We start from the raw sequence: 14487 nt of genomic DNA, 5'->3' as shown, positions 1-14487 counted from the left end.
TTATGGGAAAGGTTACCTCTAATTTGTAAGTTGCTACTCAGTCTTTAATTTGAGTTGTTGCACAACACTTTGTAAAGCAATGTAATAACACAGCGTAATATCACATCATGAGAAGATGAGCAATTCACCAGCAGCTCACTTCAGTAGTTCAAGCACTCAGACATGCCCTTTCTATGTATAGTTTAATGGGTTAGTGGATAAATCAGTACAGATGTCAAAGTTCTCAATTAGAAAAACAACTAGTGGAGTAAAGGGATCCATGTTTAGCATTGTTAGAATATCACGCACACTTTACATTACTTTATTGGGCTCACCAATTCAGATACGTACGGCAAGAAAGAAAGACAAAAATTTTGGTGCCAACATTTAGCGTGCTTCCTAACCCTATAGCAGTAGATCCTAAAGTTGCTTAAGAACTACAGGCCAGGAAACTAGAATAGATTAAAAGAATGCTGAAGTCATTTCCTATTGTAAATTGAAGAGAATGTTACTTTCAAACAGAAAGTGACTAGCACATGCTAAAGTAACAGCTACATCTTCTCCATCAATGTGATATATCATAAGCACTCTAACAGTGTCAGGGCCTGTAATGTGGGCTATCTGAACTAGTGTTTGGTGTCAGGAGTAGAGTTGGGGTCATGGTGACAGCAGGGTTCAAAGCCAGGGCAAGAGTCAGAAGTCACGCCAAGGGTCAAAGCCAGAATCAGCAACTGGGTCAGGGTGAGAAAGCAGGCAGCAGGAACAAGGAACAGGGCATGGTAAAAAGAACAAGGATGAGGCATGTTATCAGGAACGAGGAGCAGGAACCAGGCAAGGAAGCAGGGACCTGATCTTAGAAATCTGGGCAGCAACACACCTAGTGACTAGTTGCTCAGATGAGAAATGGGCCAGGAACAGGAAGCCAATCAGCAATCTGTTGTTAGTCATCTGTCCCTGATGAGTCAGCACGTGTAGCTTCTGGTGGTGGGATGTTAACAGCAGTTCTTCAAGTGCTTGCTCATGTTGATTCCATTCTAGATATGCGTGCACCCACGTGCGCAGCTGTCAGAGATTTTTGCCTTAGCAGTACCCATATGGTCGGCTGTAGCACCCTCTTGAGTACCATGCCCATTAGGCGCCAGCGGTCCTACGCCCACTCAGTTCCTTCTTACCGCCCATGTGGTTAGGCTAGCAGTTCTTCTATTTCACTCTTTGAGCCTTAAGGCTTTGTAAATAATTTGTTTACAGTAGTTAGTTAATAAGTAGTTGTTAAGGAGAATAGTTAGTGATAGAGTCCCAGTGGGGACTTCACCCCAGGCAGGGCATGCCCTGGTCTCCCAGTTTTAAGCCCTGCTTTGACTGTAACCCCCATAGCAGCTGCCTCAAATGCTTGGGGGAATTACATGTGAAGGAGAAGTGTCGCATCTGTAAGAACTTTCATCCCAGAACTCAGAAAGAGCGAGACATCCGTCTGAGGGTCCTCCTCATGGAGGCTGCCCTCCTCCTGCTTCCGAGCCTTCCTGGCTGGACTCTGCCCTGAGTGCCTTAGCCTCGGTGTGCAGCACACCCGTGGCACCAGACTCCACCCTGCACCACTCCCGGGCACTAGTGCCTAAGAAGAGGTTGAAGAAGAGTGACTCCCCGGCACTAAACAAGAAGGGCAAAGGACCCAGTTTGGGCTGACAGCCCACACCAGAGCCACATGGGGATGCCCCCCAGTAGGATCCCCTAACTTCCTGAGGGATCTGCCACCAACTCCAAGGAGCGGTAGAGGACCCAGACTGGTGGCATTGCCGATGCCTTCCCAGGCTTTCCTGGTGCCCAGAGAGCAGAGGCCTCTTCCAGCGCCCCTGGCACCCCATGTGTTGCTGGTCACGGCAAGGCTCCAGGTGAGGGAAAGCCAGCTGTAAAGACCCCTCAGAGGGTGGGCGAATGATGCCGATCTCTGGAGATGAGACAGAGCTGTCAGTTTCCACACCCCAGGTTTCTGTCTTCTGTGGAACGTCCTACGTAGCTGGCACCATGCTCATGGTCTCTGCTCTCTCGATGCGGGTTGCCTAGAGGAAGGCACCAGTTACCGTATCACCGGCACCGATCATCCTCTGCTGGCTGTCTCCTCAGCGCCGATCCCCACAATGGGAACAGTCTGCGTCACGGTAACGATCTCCCTGCCTCTGGCACCGATCCTCCTACTTGAGGCACCAGTCTCCTGTGGCGACAGTTAGCCATGAGATGCAAGCTTTGACGGCCCCTCCATGGTCACCAGAAGGTGCTTCCTCCAGTTTGGAAAGGGAATTTAGCCCTTCACCGCGACAGCACCGGTGTGGGTGGGCACCTGAGGCTGCGTCGACCTCCGTGATGGCATCGTGGCAGCAAGGCCAGTGGCCGGTGCAATGGCCCTACTGGAGTGCGTGGAGCATGTCTGTGATGTCAATGTCCCAGTCAATCCATTCCTCAGCCACTGCCTCATAGCAGCAACCAATGGCATCGGTGGCACCAAGCTTAGTACATGTGGTGCACTTGGAGGCCAGGGTAGAGGAGCAAGGGCCCACCTCAAAACCCTCTTCCCCCACAGGGGATGATCCCTCGGGGCCTCTCCCGGTGACCCAGTCATTGTCCTCGTCCCCGGATGAGGCAGTGGCAGGCCCCTCCAGCCCCAGCCCACTGGGCAATTTCAAAGAACATCAGGCCCTGCTTGGAAGTGGAGGAGATGGCCGAACAGGTGGAAACCCTGTTCAGTGTGCTCTTGGCCTCGACCCCCACCCATGTTGCGCTACCAGTACACTATGGGGTCCTAAAAATAGCAAAAACCCTTTGGCAAACTCCTACTTCCACTCCTCCCACCTCCAAGAAGGCCACGAAAAAGTATTTTGTCCCAGCCAAGGGGTTTGAATATTTGTATACCCACCTTAGCTACTTCCAGGTGCTCCTTTAGGTTGGCTTGCATTTCCTGAATGGTCTGTACCAGATCAGAGGTAGCAGGAACCATTGTGATAAAGGGACAGAAGGGTGGAAATGAGGATGAAAACCATAGTTGGAGTAGAAGGGACTGGATCAGATAGAGGTGTGTTCCATGTTGCAAATTCAGCAAGTGGGAGTAATTCAACCCAATTGTTTTGGCAGCTGTTCAGGAAGCAGCACAGGTATTTGCCATGTGCCTGGCTGACCTATTCTGATTGGTCGTCCATCTGAGCGTGCTGTGCGGTGGATGCATGGGGGTCACACATCTAAGACATGAAACACCTCAACTGGGAGCCATGGTCATGGTAAGGTGGTCAGGGAGGCCATGGAGGCAGAAGATCTATGTAACCAGAAGGTGCGCAATAGTTTCTGCAGTAGGGAGACATAAGGATGGTACAAAATGGGTCATTTTGATAAGCTGGTCCACAACAGTTTGTGTGGTATTGTAGCCTTCAGATTTGGGTAGTTCTGCTATAAAATCAAGGGTTATGTGTGACCAGGACTGGGAAGGGGTCTCTGATGACATGAGGAGACTGAAAGGCCTGCTCTAGGCAGGTTTTGTTCGAGCATAGGTGTCGCAGGGCTTGACATAGGACCAAATGTCATCCCACATTTGTGGCCACCAGAATGATGGTGGCTACAATATGCACAGTCTTGGATTGCCCAAAGTGACTTCCCCGGGGGTATCATGGTGTATGGGCAGCACTTCCAGCCTTGTGGAACTGTTGAGGATTTACAGATGGCCATTGACGTAAAGGAGATTATTGACTTAAGAATAGTGGCATATCGTTGTACTGGGGAGACCTTCCTTGGATGAAGTTATGAGTTTAAGGAATGGATCGTTAGAGAAAGCAACTGGAAGCATGGTAAGGAAGTCTGTGACTACGGACCCACAAATGACATGGTATAGTTTTAATTTGCTTGGTGGTGGCTCTTTGGCATGAGTGAGTTTTGTATAGTATTCTCCTTTTTGTACGAAGACCCCAGCTTTATCATTTTTCTTGTCTGGACAATACATGATTGTGAAATTGAATCTCAAGAAGAATAAGGCCCAATGCAACTGCCCCTGTTTCAGCACCTAGGCAGATTATTGGTATTCTAGATTATTATAGTCAGTTAAGAGTAGGATGAGGTGTTTGGCCACCTCAAGGTAGTGATGCCAAGTCCACAATCCAGTAACTCCTTTTTCTATTTCATAATTGCATTTGACTGGGGTGAGCTTTTGTGAAAAATATGCACATGGATGCATCTTTTGCTGGTGCCCTGTTTCTTGGGATAGTATTGCCCTGATGGCAACATTAGAGGTGTCAGCCTGAAGGAAAAAGGGTTAGTCAAGATTAGAGTGGACCAGGACTGGACAGAAGAGAAAGCTAGCTTCAGGTGTCCAAAGGCCTGGTGGGACTCCAGGGGCCATGAAACCTTGATGGTTTTTAGAGGATGGCAGTTATAGGAGCTGTGACCTTTGAAAAGTTTGGAGTAAATCTCCTGTAATAGTTGGCAAATCCCATGAACCCTTGGATGTCTTTCATGCTCTAGGGTTCAGCTTAATCCTGAGTTGCAGATATTTCTGAGGGTCCATGAATAAACTGTCTGCTTACAGGATGGAAACCCGCCCTCCCCCCAAAAAGTGGCTCTTTAATGTGTCTTCTGCAAAATTACTTACCAAATATTATTATTTTATCAACTACAATTCGTTAACAACATAGTAAAAGCATGTGAATTGGTTACTAACTTAGACTGGTTAATAATTAGATCACACAATGTTTTAATATCATGTGCTGCAAAGAGCCACAGGAGACACATTGAAGAGCCACTTGCGGCTCACAAGCCTCAGTCTGAGTATCACTGATGTATAATTATTTGGTTCAGTGCCCTGTAGTCTACTCAGAGTCTGAGAGCCATCTTTCTTCTTCAGAAAAAGTGCCATGTTTCCTGCAAAGCTGTGGATAAAACCTTTGGTTTTCCTGGAGGTACTCCTTTAATGCTGCTAGCTCTAGTTCAGACATAGAATATATATGCCCGAAAGGAACATTGGCTCTGGGCTGACGGTCAATGGGGCAATCGTAAGCACAATGCGGAGGTAGTGAGTCTGCTTTCTCTTTTTTCGAAGATTTTGTGGGAGTCTTGGTATTTCACAGGAAGATGTGGGCCATCATGTAGGGATGCATTTGTAGGTCTGACATGGTTGCCACTATGTGGGGGAACATCTGGGTTACTGGAGCGGAATCCTCTGGCTTGGCTTCTCAGATATTGAGTTCTTGAATGAGAAGGCAATTCTCCCTACAGACGCTCAATGGAAAGGTAATGGCACGTTGGGACCATAGGATATGGGGTTCATGACAAATGAGCCAGGGTTCCCCTAAAATCAGGGCAAAATGCAGGGAGGAAATAAGGTTGAATTGTAGGACTTCCTGGTACTCCCCAATCACCACTTCCATGTGGTCTCCTATGTATCTGGATTCGATGCCAGTGGAGACTGATCTACTGTTTCTACCAGGTCTTCGGTAACCTTGGATTCGGTATTGGGAGACTGAGGACCCAGACCATGGAAAAATCCATAAAATTTTCCCCTACTCCTGAATCAGTCAAGGCCTACTGTATGGGAAAGGATCACTCTACCTGCGGGATCCACAATTGCAAAGGAATCTGTAGAAGTGGAGATGGATGGGGAACTCCTGGGTTAACATAGTCCTGAGGTTTATCCCTGGTGGTACCCAGGCTCGGGTCCCTGACTGGGTGTGGGGTTAGTCTCTTCCCTGTCATCAGGTAAGCAGGGGTTTTGAGAGGACACCTCGATACTGCATGCCCTATTCCTGTATAATAGAAGCAGGAGTTCTCCTGTCCTCTGCTCTCTTGTTCTTCAGGAGATAGGTGGGGCCATCCAGTGTCAGCTGGTATCGACTCAATCGAGGTCGAGCTTGCTTGGGCCTGAGGATGGAGCTTTAGGTAAAGTGAGGGAGATTGGTAGGCTCCTCCTACATTCCAGTTTGTGCAACCTGGTGTCTATCCAGATGCACAGGTCCATGAAGGCTTCTAAACTGGTGGTGGGATCCACCCATGCCAGCTCATCTTTTAGTTCTTCTCCAAGGCCAATGTGAAACTGATGAGTGGAGGAGTGGAGCATCATTCCAGGCAATATCTATAGTCAAATGTCTGAACTGACTGTTACCAGATTTGCCTGTTACTTTGGGGTATACTTATTTATTAGGGTTACTCTTCTGGGGTTGGGGGGGTGTCTGTAATTTTATCAATGTACTTCTTGTGTCACTTGTGTTCTCATACAGAGCTCTACTTCTCACTTCTGCAAGTTCCCTCCCAATGGAGCTATCCTGCAGGACCTAGGTTCCCCAGGGCTGGGTTCCTGCAGCCCCAGAATCAGACGAAAATGCACACACATTAACAGAGCGCATCTGAGAGGACCAGGTTAATCAGCACTCCCAAGCTGACCCCTTATATGTCCCTGGATTCAGCAGGCTGGGTCGTGCAGCACTTCCAAGCTGCCACCCTCATATGCTCCAGGTTAGCACGTCCATATCCCCACATTCACGTTGCAACTGTTCTGGTAGTAACCCACTTAATGAGCAAACCCCACAGGATTTTGGGGTGCTGCAGGGATCTTTAGCTTAGGTATGAGAAGCATTGCTGCAGAGCAAATGGGGAAGCCAAAAAACACCCATAAGGGGGAAAGAGAGAGAGAGAAGCAACCAGCTTAAGCATGAAAATTATTTATTGCCAGGTAATAACCATACAAGGGAGCCAAACAAACAAAACAGTTACAATATTAAATCTTACTTAAATTTGATTATCAAAGTCAGGTTTGGAAAATTATAACTGATCGTACAAGTCAGGGTTAGAAGGCTGTACCTACAGAGAGAGAGAGAGTGAGCTGCATTCTCACCACACCGTGAAACTTGAATCAATCAAGGTTCCCAGGTGGTGGTGATAGCTGAGGGTCTGGAGTGCTGGAGACAGGCAGAGCCCCCAGCATGATCAGTCAGGAGAAGATGAAGTCCCAATAGAACGGATTCAGATTTTGGATCCAGGTATCAGAACACTTACTTGAGCATGGGTAGGGGTTTTTGTAGGGAAACAACAATGGTTCAAGGGAGAACACTAGATTTGTTTATGGGTAAACTGATGGCTCAAGGGAGTATACCAAAGTTGTTTTGTTCCGGCTAGACAATAGGAACTGATCATTTCTGATTATGGGTGGTGTTCCTTCGAGGGAGTTCACAGTGCAATTATGGAGCTTCAGTATTTTGTATACCAATAAAGGATTTATTACTAGAAGTGGTCTGATAACTACTGAGCTGGGTGTGTGCAGGCATGGGTTCATTAACATCTGAAGCATAGATCCCCCATCATGCAGTGCTTTCCTGCTTTTCTGGTCCCAGAGTTCCGTGTGGTTCTTGCCTTAGAAGCTCTGTTTTCCATTCTGTATGCTAATGGGGATGCATTCCTGTCCCATCTTCAATGAAAATGAGGCCAGGAGAGTTTCCTTAATTCTGTCACCCTAGTCCAAAGGGGTTTAGGTGTGTCTTCCACTGCCTTTTCATTGCTTTTTGTAAGTCTTTCTTCTGATTGGTTTTGGTTCAAGCAGAGGCTGGGGAGGGGAAGGTCTTTTGTGAGTCAGGCTGGATACTGCATCTTGGTTCCCCAAGAACACAGAGATGACGGGTAACATGACTGACATAGGAAGGGGTTGACCACAGGGTTTGCTGGAGCTTTCATATGGCAGTCTCTGCTGTGTGGATTGCATAAATGAGTTCCAGTTGGTCAGTACCAAGTGATTCTGTTCTAAAAAGGGAAAGGCCCATACCAAGGCCTTCCCGTTAAGGAAGCTCAGTGCCAGCCCCGCCTGAACTTGATCTGTGACATAGTTCTGAGGCTGGAGCATAAACAGGAGCCTGCACTTGATGATGAACCCACAAAACTTACTGAGGGTATCATCATATCTCTCCAGCAAAGGAACTCTGGGGCAGGTCAACCGAGCATGTGTCTTAAGAGAAGCAGAATGGTTACCCACAACTGCTACGAGTTCCGTAGTTTGCTCCTGCAAGGAATGATTTCCTGTCTGAAGCTGTTGTACTTGGGTCCCTCAGTTGTTGGTTTTCTGTCTCAAGGGCAGTGATCTGCTCCTGAGCTCTCTCAGGGCCCTGGAACAATGGTGGGGCAAGAGCCCTGGCAGAGTCCATATTCAGTCCAGGGGTTCAAATATGAGGAGACCAGGGTGGTCTGAGCAAGCTGTCAGGGCTCATACCATGGGCTGTCTGACCTAGTTGTTGGATCCAGGAGTAGAGTCAGGGTTGTGGTCATTCCAGGAGTCAATCTGGGGTCAGAGTCAGAAGTCATGCCAACAGTTAAGTCTGAGTTGGAGTCAGAAGTTATGCTAAGGGGTCAAACCAGAGGTAGAGGCAGAAGTCACACCAAAGGTCAAGCCAGAATCAGCAACTGTGGGTCAGGGCGAGGAAGCAGGAGCAGGGATGAGGCGTGGCAGCAAGAACTAGGTGAGGAAGCAGGGACTTGGTCTCAGAAGTCTGAGCAGCAACAGGCCTAGCAACTAGTTGCTCAGACAAGGAATGGGACAGGAATAAGAAGCCTTCTACGTGGTAGTGTCCAATCAGCAGTCTGCTGTTAGTCATCTGACCCTGCTGAGTCAGCAAGTATAGCTTCTCACCAGCAGTTCTCTCTTTAGCCCTTGCAGCTCAGTGGCACAGAGAATAACACTCCCACTTGACAGTCTTGGTGGCCTGGGTTTGACACTTGTGGCACCTGACGGTCAGCCCTCTTGTAAGAAGAGAAGATGTGAAAAAACAAACCAAAACAAAGAGGACACTCGCCTTTTCTTTCGTGAGGACCCCAAGAGTGTTGCTATCAGTATCACTAACAATGAAGAATATCAAACCCAGTCTCCAAGTGGCAGAATCACCTATGGTGTCACACGGGCCATGGTAGAAGTAACAGTTTTGAGATGAAGTGGCTGAGTAATTAAAAAGCCATTGAGTTTCAAAGATAGTACTGACAGATGTCCAAGAAGAGTCAGAATAATTCCCTCATTTGTTGGGGGAGTCACAATATTACCAGTCGCAAGTGTTGAAAAATCATAAGACAGGACACCAAAATCATATTTTTAAAAATAGATATTTTAAATGTGTCCTCTGGGACTTTTTTTTTTATAGCTGTTGGGATTAATCTTTTCAAGTTTTTCTGCACAGTCATGAAGACTAGAAACTTTTTTATTTAAATGTAAGCTGAAATTCTCACGTACTCATCTGACGCTAGGGCGGAGGGCTTTAAGAAAAAGAAATAAAACAGGACATGATAAAATTACAGAAGTTGAGGTACTGAGGTAAGGTCATCTGCCCTCACCCTCTTTGTTTGTGTGTTTCATTGACTACATTTCTTTGTGGTTGGTCTTGGTGGATATTTTTTGTGTGTGTGTTTAGTTTAGGCGGGAGCAAAGGGCAGAGGAGTGAGGGGACAGGAAGTATGATGAATTGTAGCCACTAGTCCATGAATTCTGATGCCTATCATATTACTGGGATATAGTATAACCTTTTTAACCCTGACACATCTCATGTGAGTGTGCACAGGTAATAAACATCAGTCCTTTAGCAGTACTCTTTATCCCATTCTTATTAGGCAACTATTTCTTCTTAAAGAACATAAAACAATGAATTGTATATGCTGTAAGGCCCTTTGGGACTGGTTCTGAAACTTTCTGAAGCTGAACAGACTTGTACTTTCTTTAATACTTTTAAATGTCTGTAGTGCTTGTGGAAGGTACCAGATTGAAACTCCTAGAGAATGAAGTCTGCTGTTTAGCCACGGAACAGCTATAATACAGGCAGTAGTAGGTTTCTGTGTCAGTGTGTCTCAGTTGTGTTCTGGAAGGCCACCTATATTAACAAATCATTTCACACACCCTCAAATATCAATAACCTTGGTCACTATCTGAGCTGATAACACAAAGATGAAAGGCTTTGTTTCTCATTACCAATTCATTGAGCAATTTAGTCATTTGAGCACTCCTTTAACTAATTAATTCATATTTCTACAGTGCTTTGAAGGTCTAGAGTGTTACAATAAACAAGTACTGAGTATTACTATTTAGGGCTGATCAAAAATATTCTGAACTAAACATTTTCTTATTGGAAAAGAGGTTTGCTGAAATTGAAGTTTCCTAGGGGAAAAGAGCTTTTTGGCTTAATTTTCCAACAGGAAAATTGAAATTAAACTTTCTGTAGGACACCTCAGCTTGTGGAGCATGAAGGGAGTGGGAGAAGGAGGTCCTAAGAATCTATAGATAAAAGGAAAATGAAAAATAAGGATTTTTTTGATATTACAGACAATTGTAACAGGAAGGTTTTATATCCTTTTTCTTCCATTATTTTCTCTGTCTTATAAGAGCTACTTTTCATAATGGAAGCATATGTTTTATGTAAATCAATTCCAAAAATTTTAAAAATGAAACTTCAAATGAAGGAGTCATGCTCACGTAACAATTGGCCAGGTTAGAATACATCTTTGATAGCTGAAAGCATTCACAACTCATGCAACTCACGCATTTCTAGACTACTAATGCACACTACATGCAATGTCTAGACTACTAATACAAAATGTGGCCTGCCTTATTGCCATTACTTTGCAGTATTTGAGTCTTGGCAAGAAAATGCTAAATGGAAAAGAACTGCCACGTAGCACACAAGCCCCCACCCCAAAATTCTGGCTTAACTTGTGTTCACTCACAAGACTATTTTCACTCATGTGTAATTTTGTATAGCTAATAAACCAGAGGTAGTTTAAAATAAAAGAGCAACAATACAATTGTTTTCTTTTTTAAAAAAAGCAAGTTGAGTTTATTTTTTTAAGTAGCTAAGAAAATTGCTTTTAAAAAGATGATTAAAGTGTAATTTTGATGGTCTACTCTAAATTTCAACTTTGTCAATCAGCACATTAGATGTAAACGTTTTCTGATAATGATTGACTTTAATTGAGCCTTCTTAGGAGACAGTGATTGTTTTAAATTAAAAATGGTACCTTTTCCATTTAGCTGAAAGCTTATTTGCATTCATTTCAGCTTTGAGCATAGACATAACCACCTACATCTTTACTAACATTGTATTTTCTCCTTTTTTCCTTCTCTTAAAATGCTTAATGAATTTGTCAAACAAGTTAGCTTTAAATATTTCCTTACTGATCCTTGCAATTTTGGCAGTTTTGATATTTATTAAGAATGATTTATTAATTTTAAGCTTATCAATTTAGAAACACATCTAAAAATAAAATTGTTACATGTGTAGTGCCAGTCTGATCAGGGAGTTTGTTTGTTTGTTTGTTTGTTTGTTTGTTTGTTTGTTTGTTTGTTTGTTTGAGTGATTAAAATGGTTTTCAGTATCCAGATTATGTCGATTAAGATAGTAGTTCAAGGAAGACCGTATACTCCAGTACTTTTAGAAGACTTGTCAAACTATTCCTGTGTAAGGGTTCTGCAAGCCTTGCTGACATAAATAATCTTTATACAAGTAGTACAGTTATGAGTCACTCATGAAAAGCCAGGTTTGCAAGACTGACTAATACGGCAAATATGAGGAACATTTGCTTATATTTCATAATACTTTGAACATTTTTGTACTGTAGTCTTTATAATAAAAGCCTCTGAAATATTTACAGTTTACAGTGTAAAATGGAAAAAGTAAATTTAAATGGTTCTGTTTGTTTAAAGAATGATTTGTTACACATTTTATGAATAGCAAATACATTGCAAAAAACCTCACAAGTTAATCATTTATGTAGATCATCAGTACTAGCTGACACCTTTTGGGAAACTTTGTAAACATTCTATTTAGGAATAATTCTGTTTATATGCCACTATTTTCCATATTCAATCTCCTTGTTCATTAAGGACCAAGGTGTTGAACTCCTTATCCATATTACAAGTAATCCTAGTGACGTCAATGGGATTACTCATGAGAGTAACAGTTCATCAGTATGAGTAAGGGGTTCATAATCTGGCCCAAATATAAGAGTATTTGCATGAAAACAGGGTCTGTATTTCTTAAGATTTCATCTATTCATCCTACTACTTACTCATCTGAAGTTCTAATAAAATCTTTCTGATATTAGTTAATCATTATGGAGATGAACATGATGTCATAAACACAAAATTATTGCTGTATCCCCACAGGTTGCTTGCCAGTCATTTCTAATTTGTTAGGCAGAGTTGGGCCTGGTATGTATTTTGATGATAGACATTTAAGTAAAACTCAGCTTCTGCAGGAAGGTGGCATTCTTCCCTCGGAGGATTGAACTAATTTGCCAGCAAGGTGTTATGGGTGATGATGAGGCACCATCTTTGAGACAAAGCATAACGCTGAAGCTCTGTGGTCCTTAATCAGTCCAGTGGCAATTCTCATGAAAGCAGAGATGTTAATTCTGGTGTCTTAGCCAAATTCCAATTTAGGGAGAATGCACTTATCCTTTTAAAATTCCCCTTTCACATTTAACTGGGTAAGATATTTTTCAGTTCTCCTCCTAAATGCTGTTGCTAGTGAAGAACTCTTATGTCCTGCTGTAGGCATGGCTGTTTTTGAGAGCTGCGTTTTTTAGTGATACTTGTTTATTAGTCTGTAAAGCACTTTGGTACCTTCCACGTTCAATTATTATTAAATATTACACAAAAAATGTGTCACTTAAGGTAGGGAATAAAATGAAGAAAAAAAACAAACCAGATGAACTCTAAGCAACAAAGGCAGTTTTTTCATGTGAGTGTCCCTAAGAGTGACCAGTGAAGTATAGTAATTTAAATCTAAATTATATGAAATATGAACAGGTTTTTTAAAAATGATTTTTTTCCTTTAAATCACTTTTAATTGCAATCTGAAATGTCTTTGTAGGGGCTAATGTAGTTTAAACTAGAGTTTCTCATACACTAGTTCAGCTCTTTTTATCTCTGTTAGTTACCATCAAGAATGTTCACAGGAGAAAAGAGGACCTAAAACTGGTGTAGTAAAATTCTGATGGAAGAAATTTTCTTTCTTCATCTCCAACAGATATTGTCCTGTTTAGTACTACTGAGACAGTCTTCCTTCTACAATGAGAGAAATAGGGATAACTCTTGGAAAAAGTTTTGAGGCTAGTGACAAAATATGTTTGTCTTTCAGATCCCCAGCTCAAGGGTATAGTGACCAGGTTATATTGCAGGCAAGGCTACTACTTGCAAATGCACCCCGATGGAACTCTCGATGGAACCAAGGATGACAGCAGTAATTCTAGTAAGTGACTGCTCTAGGAGAATGTATTAATCTCAAACACAGATTGCAGATGTAATCATTCAAATATATATGTGCAAACACTATTTTAATGGGTTTTGAGGAATTTTGATGTATTTTGGCAAAAAGATTCTGTCAACTTAAAATATATTAAACACTAGCATGCCTTTTAAAGAATCCTTAGCACTACTGCATGTGTGAAAAAGTATCCAGGAAAGAAGCAATTATGCATTTTGTTAGTGTCTGGCATTAAGTTTCAGATTTTCAAAAGTGATCAGCGTTGGTCTAACTCGACTCCCATTGAAGACAATGATAAAATTCCAGTTGAAATCAGTGAGAGGAAAGTTAGGCCAATACTGAGCACTTTCAAAAATCCACCGTAAAACATTTATCAGCAACATTTTCCTTTATCTTTGAAAAATAAATATAGACAAAAGAATAAAAGAAAATATCTTTGGAACTCTGACAACCAAGGCAGTGTAATTAAGCATATGTATAACTGTAAGCATGTTATTAGACCCATTGAAGCATATGCTTAAGTATCTAATTGGGCTGAATTGGGCTAAAGAGATTGATTCCACAAGATTCCCAATGACTTCAATAGGATTTCTGCAAGTGCGGGGACTGCAAAACTGGAAACAATTTGAAAAGCTATCGAAACAAAACTGGTGTCACTTTTCAGATCTCTTATGGATCATTTTTCAGTGTTATTTCTTTCTGTATAATATTGCTGAACATTTTGATACAGATAATGCATATATATTCTACCACTTGAGCTGCAAGTGGTGGGTAAGCAAACTTACCCTCACTCTCGAATGGTTCAATTTTAATAATTTTCATAAAGCACAGCAGACTTCTGAGGTTCATTTTTATTTTCTGTTTATAAGACATTTATTTACTCATTACTCATACATTAATATATGTCTGGTTAAAATTAGGCTGCAGGAGATGCAGGCTCTGTTTTTGTTTTGTTAGATCTTCTGTTATTGAGACTACAGCTGTTAACACAATATGTGTCCTTAATGTATTTCATCCACAGATATTGTTACTGTTTTATTGACTGTTATACTTTTCAGATTGTAGCAAACTAATTACTGTGTATATCACTGTTCTCTCTCCTATTTCTCTGTGTTCCTTTCTCATCTCCGTGTTTTTCATAACTGTCTTTCTGTTCTCTCCCACTGAAGTACGTCCATTTCTAATGCCCCTTCTCTTTTGGCCCAGTACCACAAGCTGTGCAGAAACAAGATTCCCATTGCCTTCAATAGGAATGCAT

At 42.8% G+C, this 14487-nt stretch overlaps 1 protein-coding gene across 4 annotated transcripts in view; it reads left to right on the top strand.

Moving 5' to 3' along the window:
* Positions 1-14487, top strand: part of FGF14 (fibroblast growth factor 14) — a 605518-nt gene that overhangs the window by 450883 nt on the left and 140148 nt on the right. For 3 of the 4 annotated variants that reach the window (XM_073349202.1, XM_073349255.2, XM_073349213.2), the window contains one exon: positions 13104-13214. The exons of the other annotated variant lie outside the window; for it this stretch is intronic. In XM_073349202.1, the coding sequence (XP_073205303.1) occupies positions 13104-13214 (111 nt within the window). The remainder of the gene's footprint in view (positions 1-13103; positions 13215-14487) is intronic. 4 annotated transcript variants of the gene reach the window in all.

This window comes from Lepidochelys kempii, chromosome 1 (assembly GCF_965140285.1).
Source record: "Lepidochelys kempii isolate rLepKem1 chromosome 1, rLepKem1.hap1, whole genome shotgun sequence".
NCBI classification, from domain to species: domain Eukaryota; kingdom Metazoa; phylum Chordata; order Testudines; family Cheloniidae; genus Lepidochelys; species Lepidochelys kempii.
Note: the sequence above shows the minus strand (reverse complement) of the source record. Positions and strands in the feature narration are given on the sequence as shown.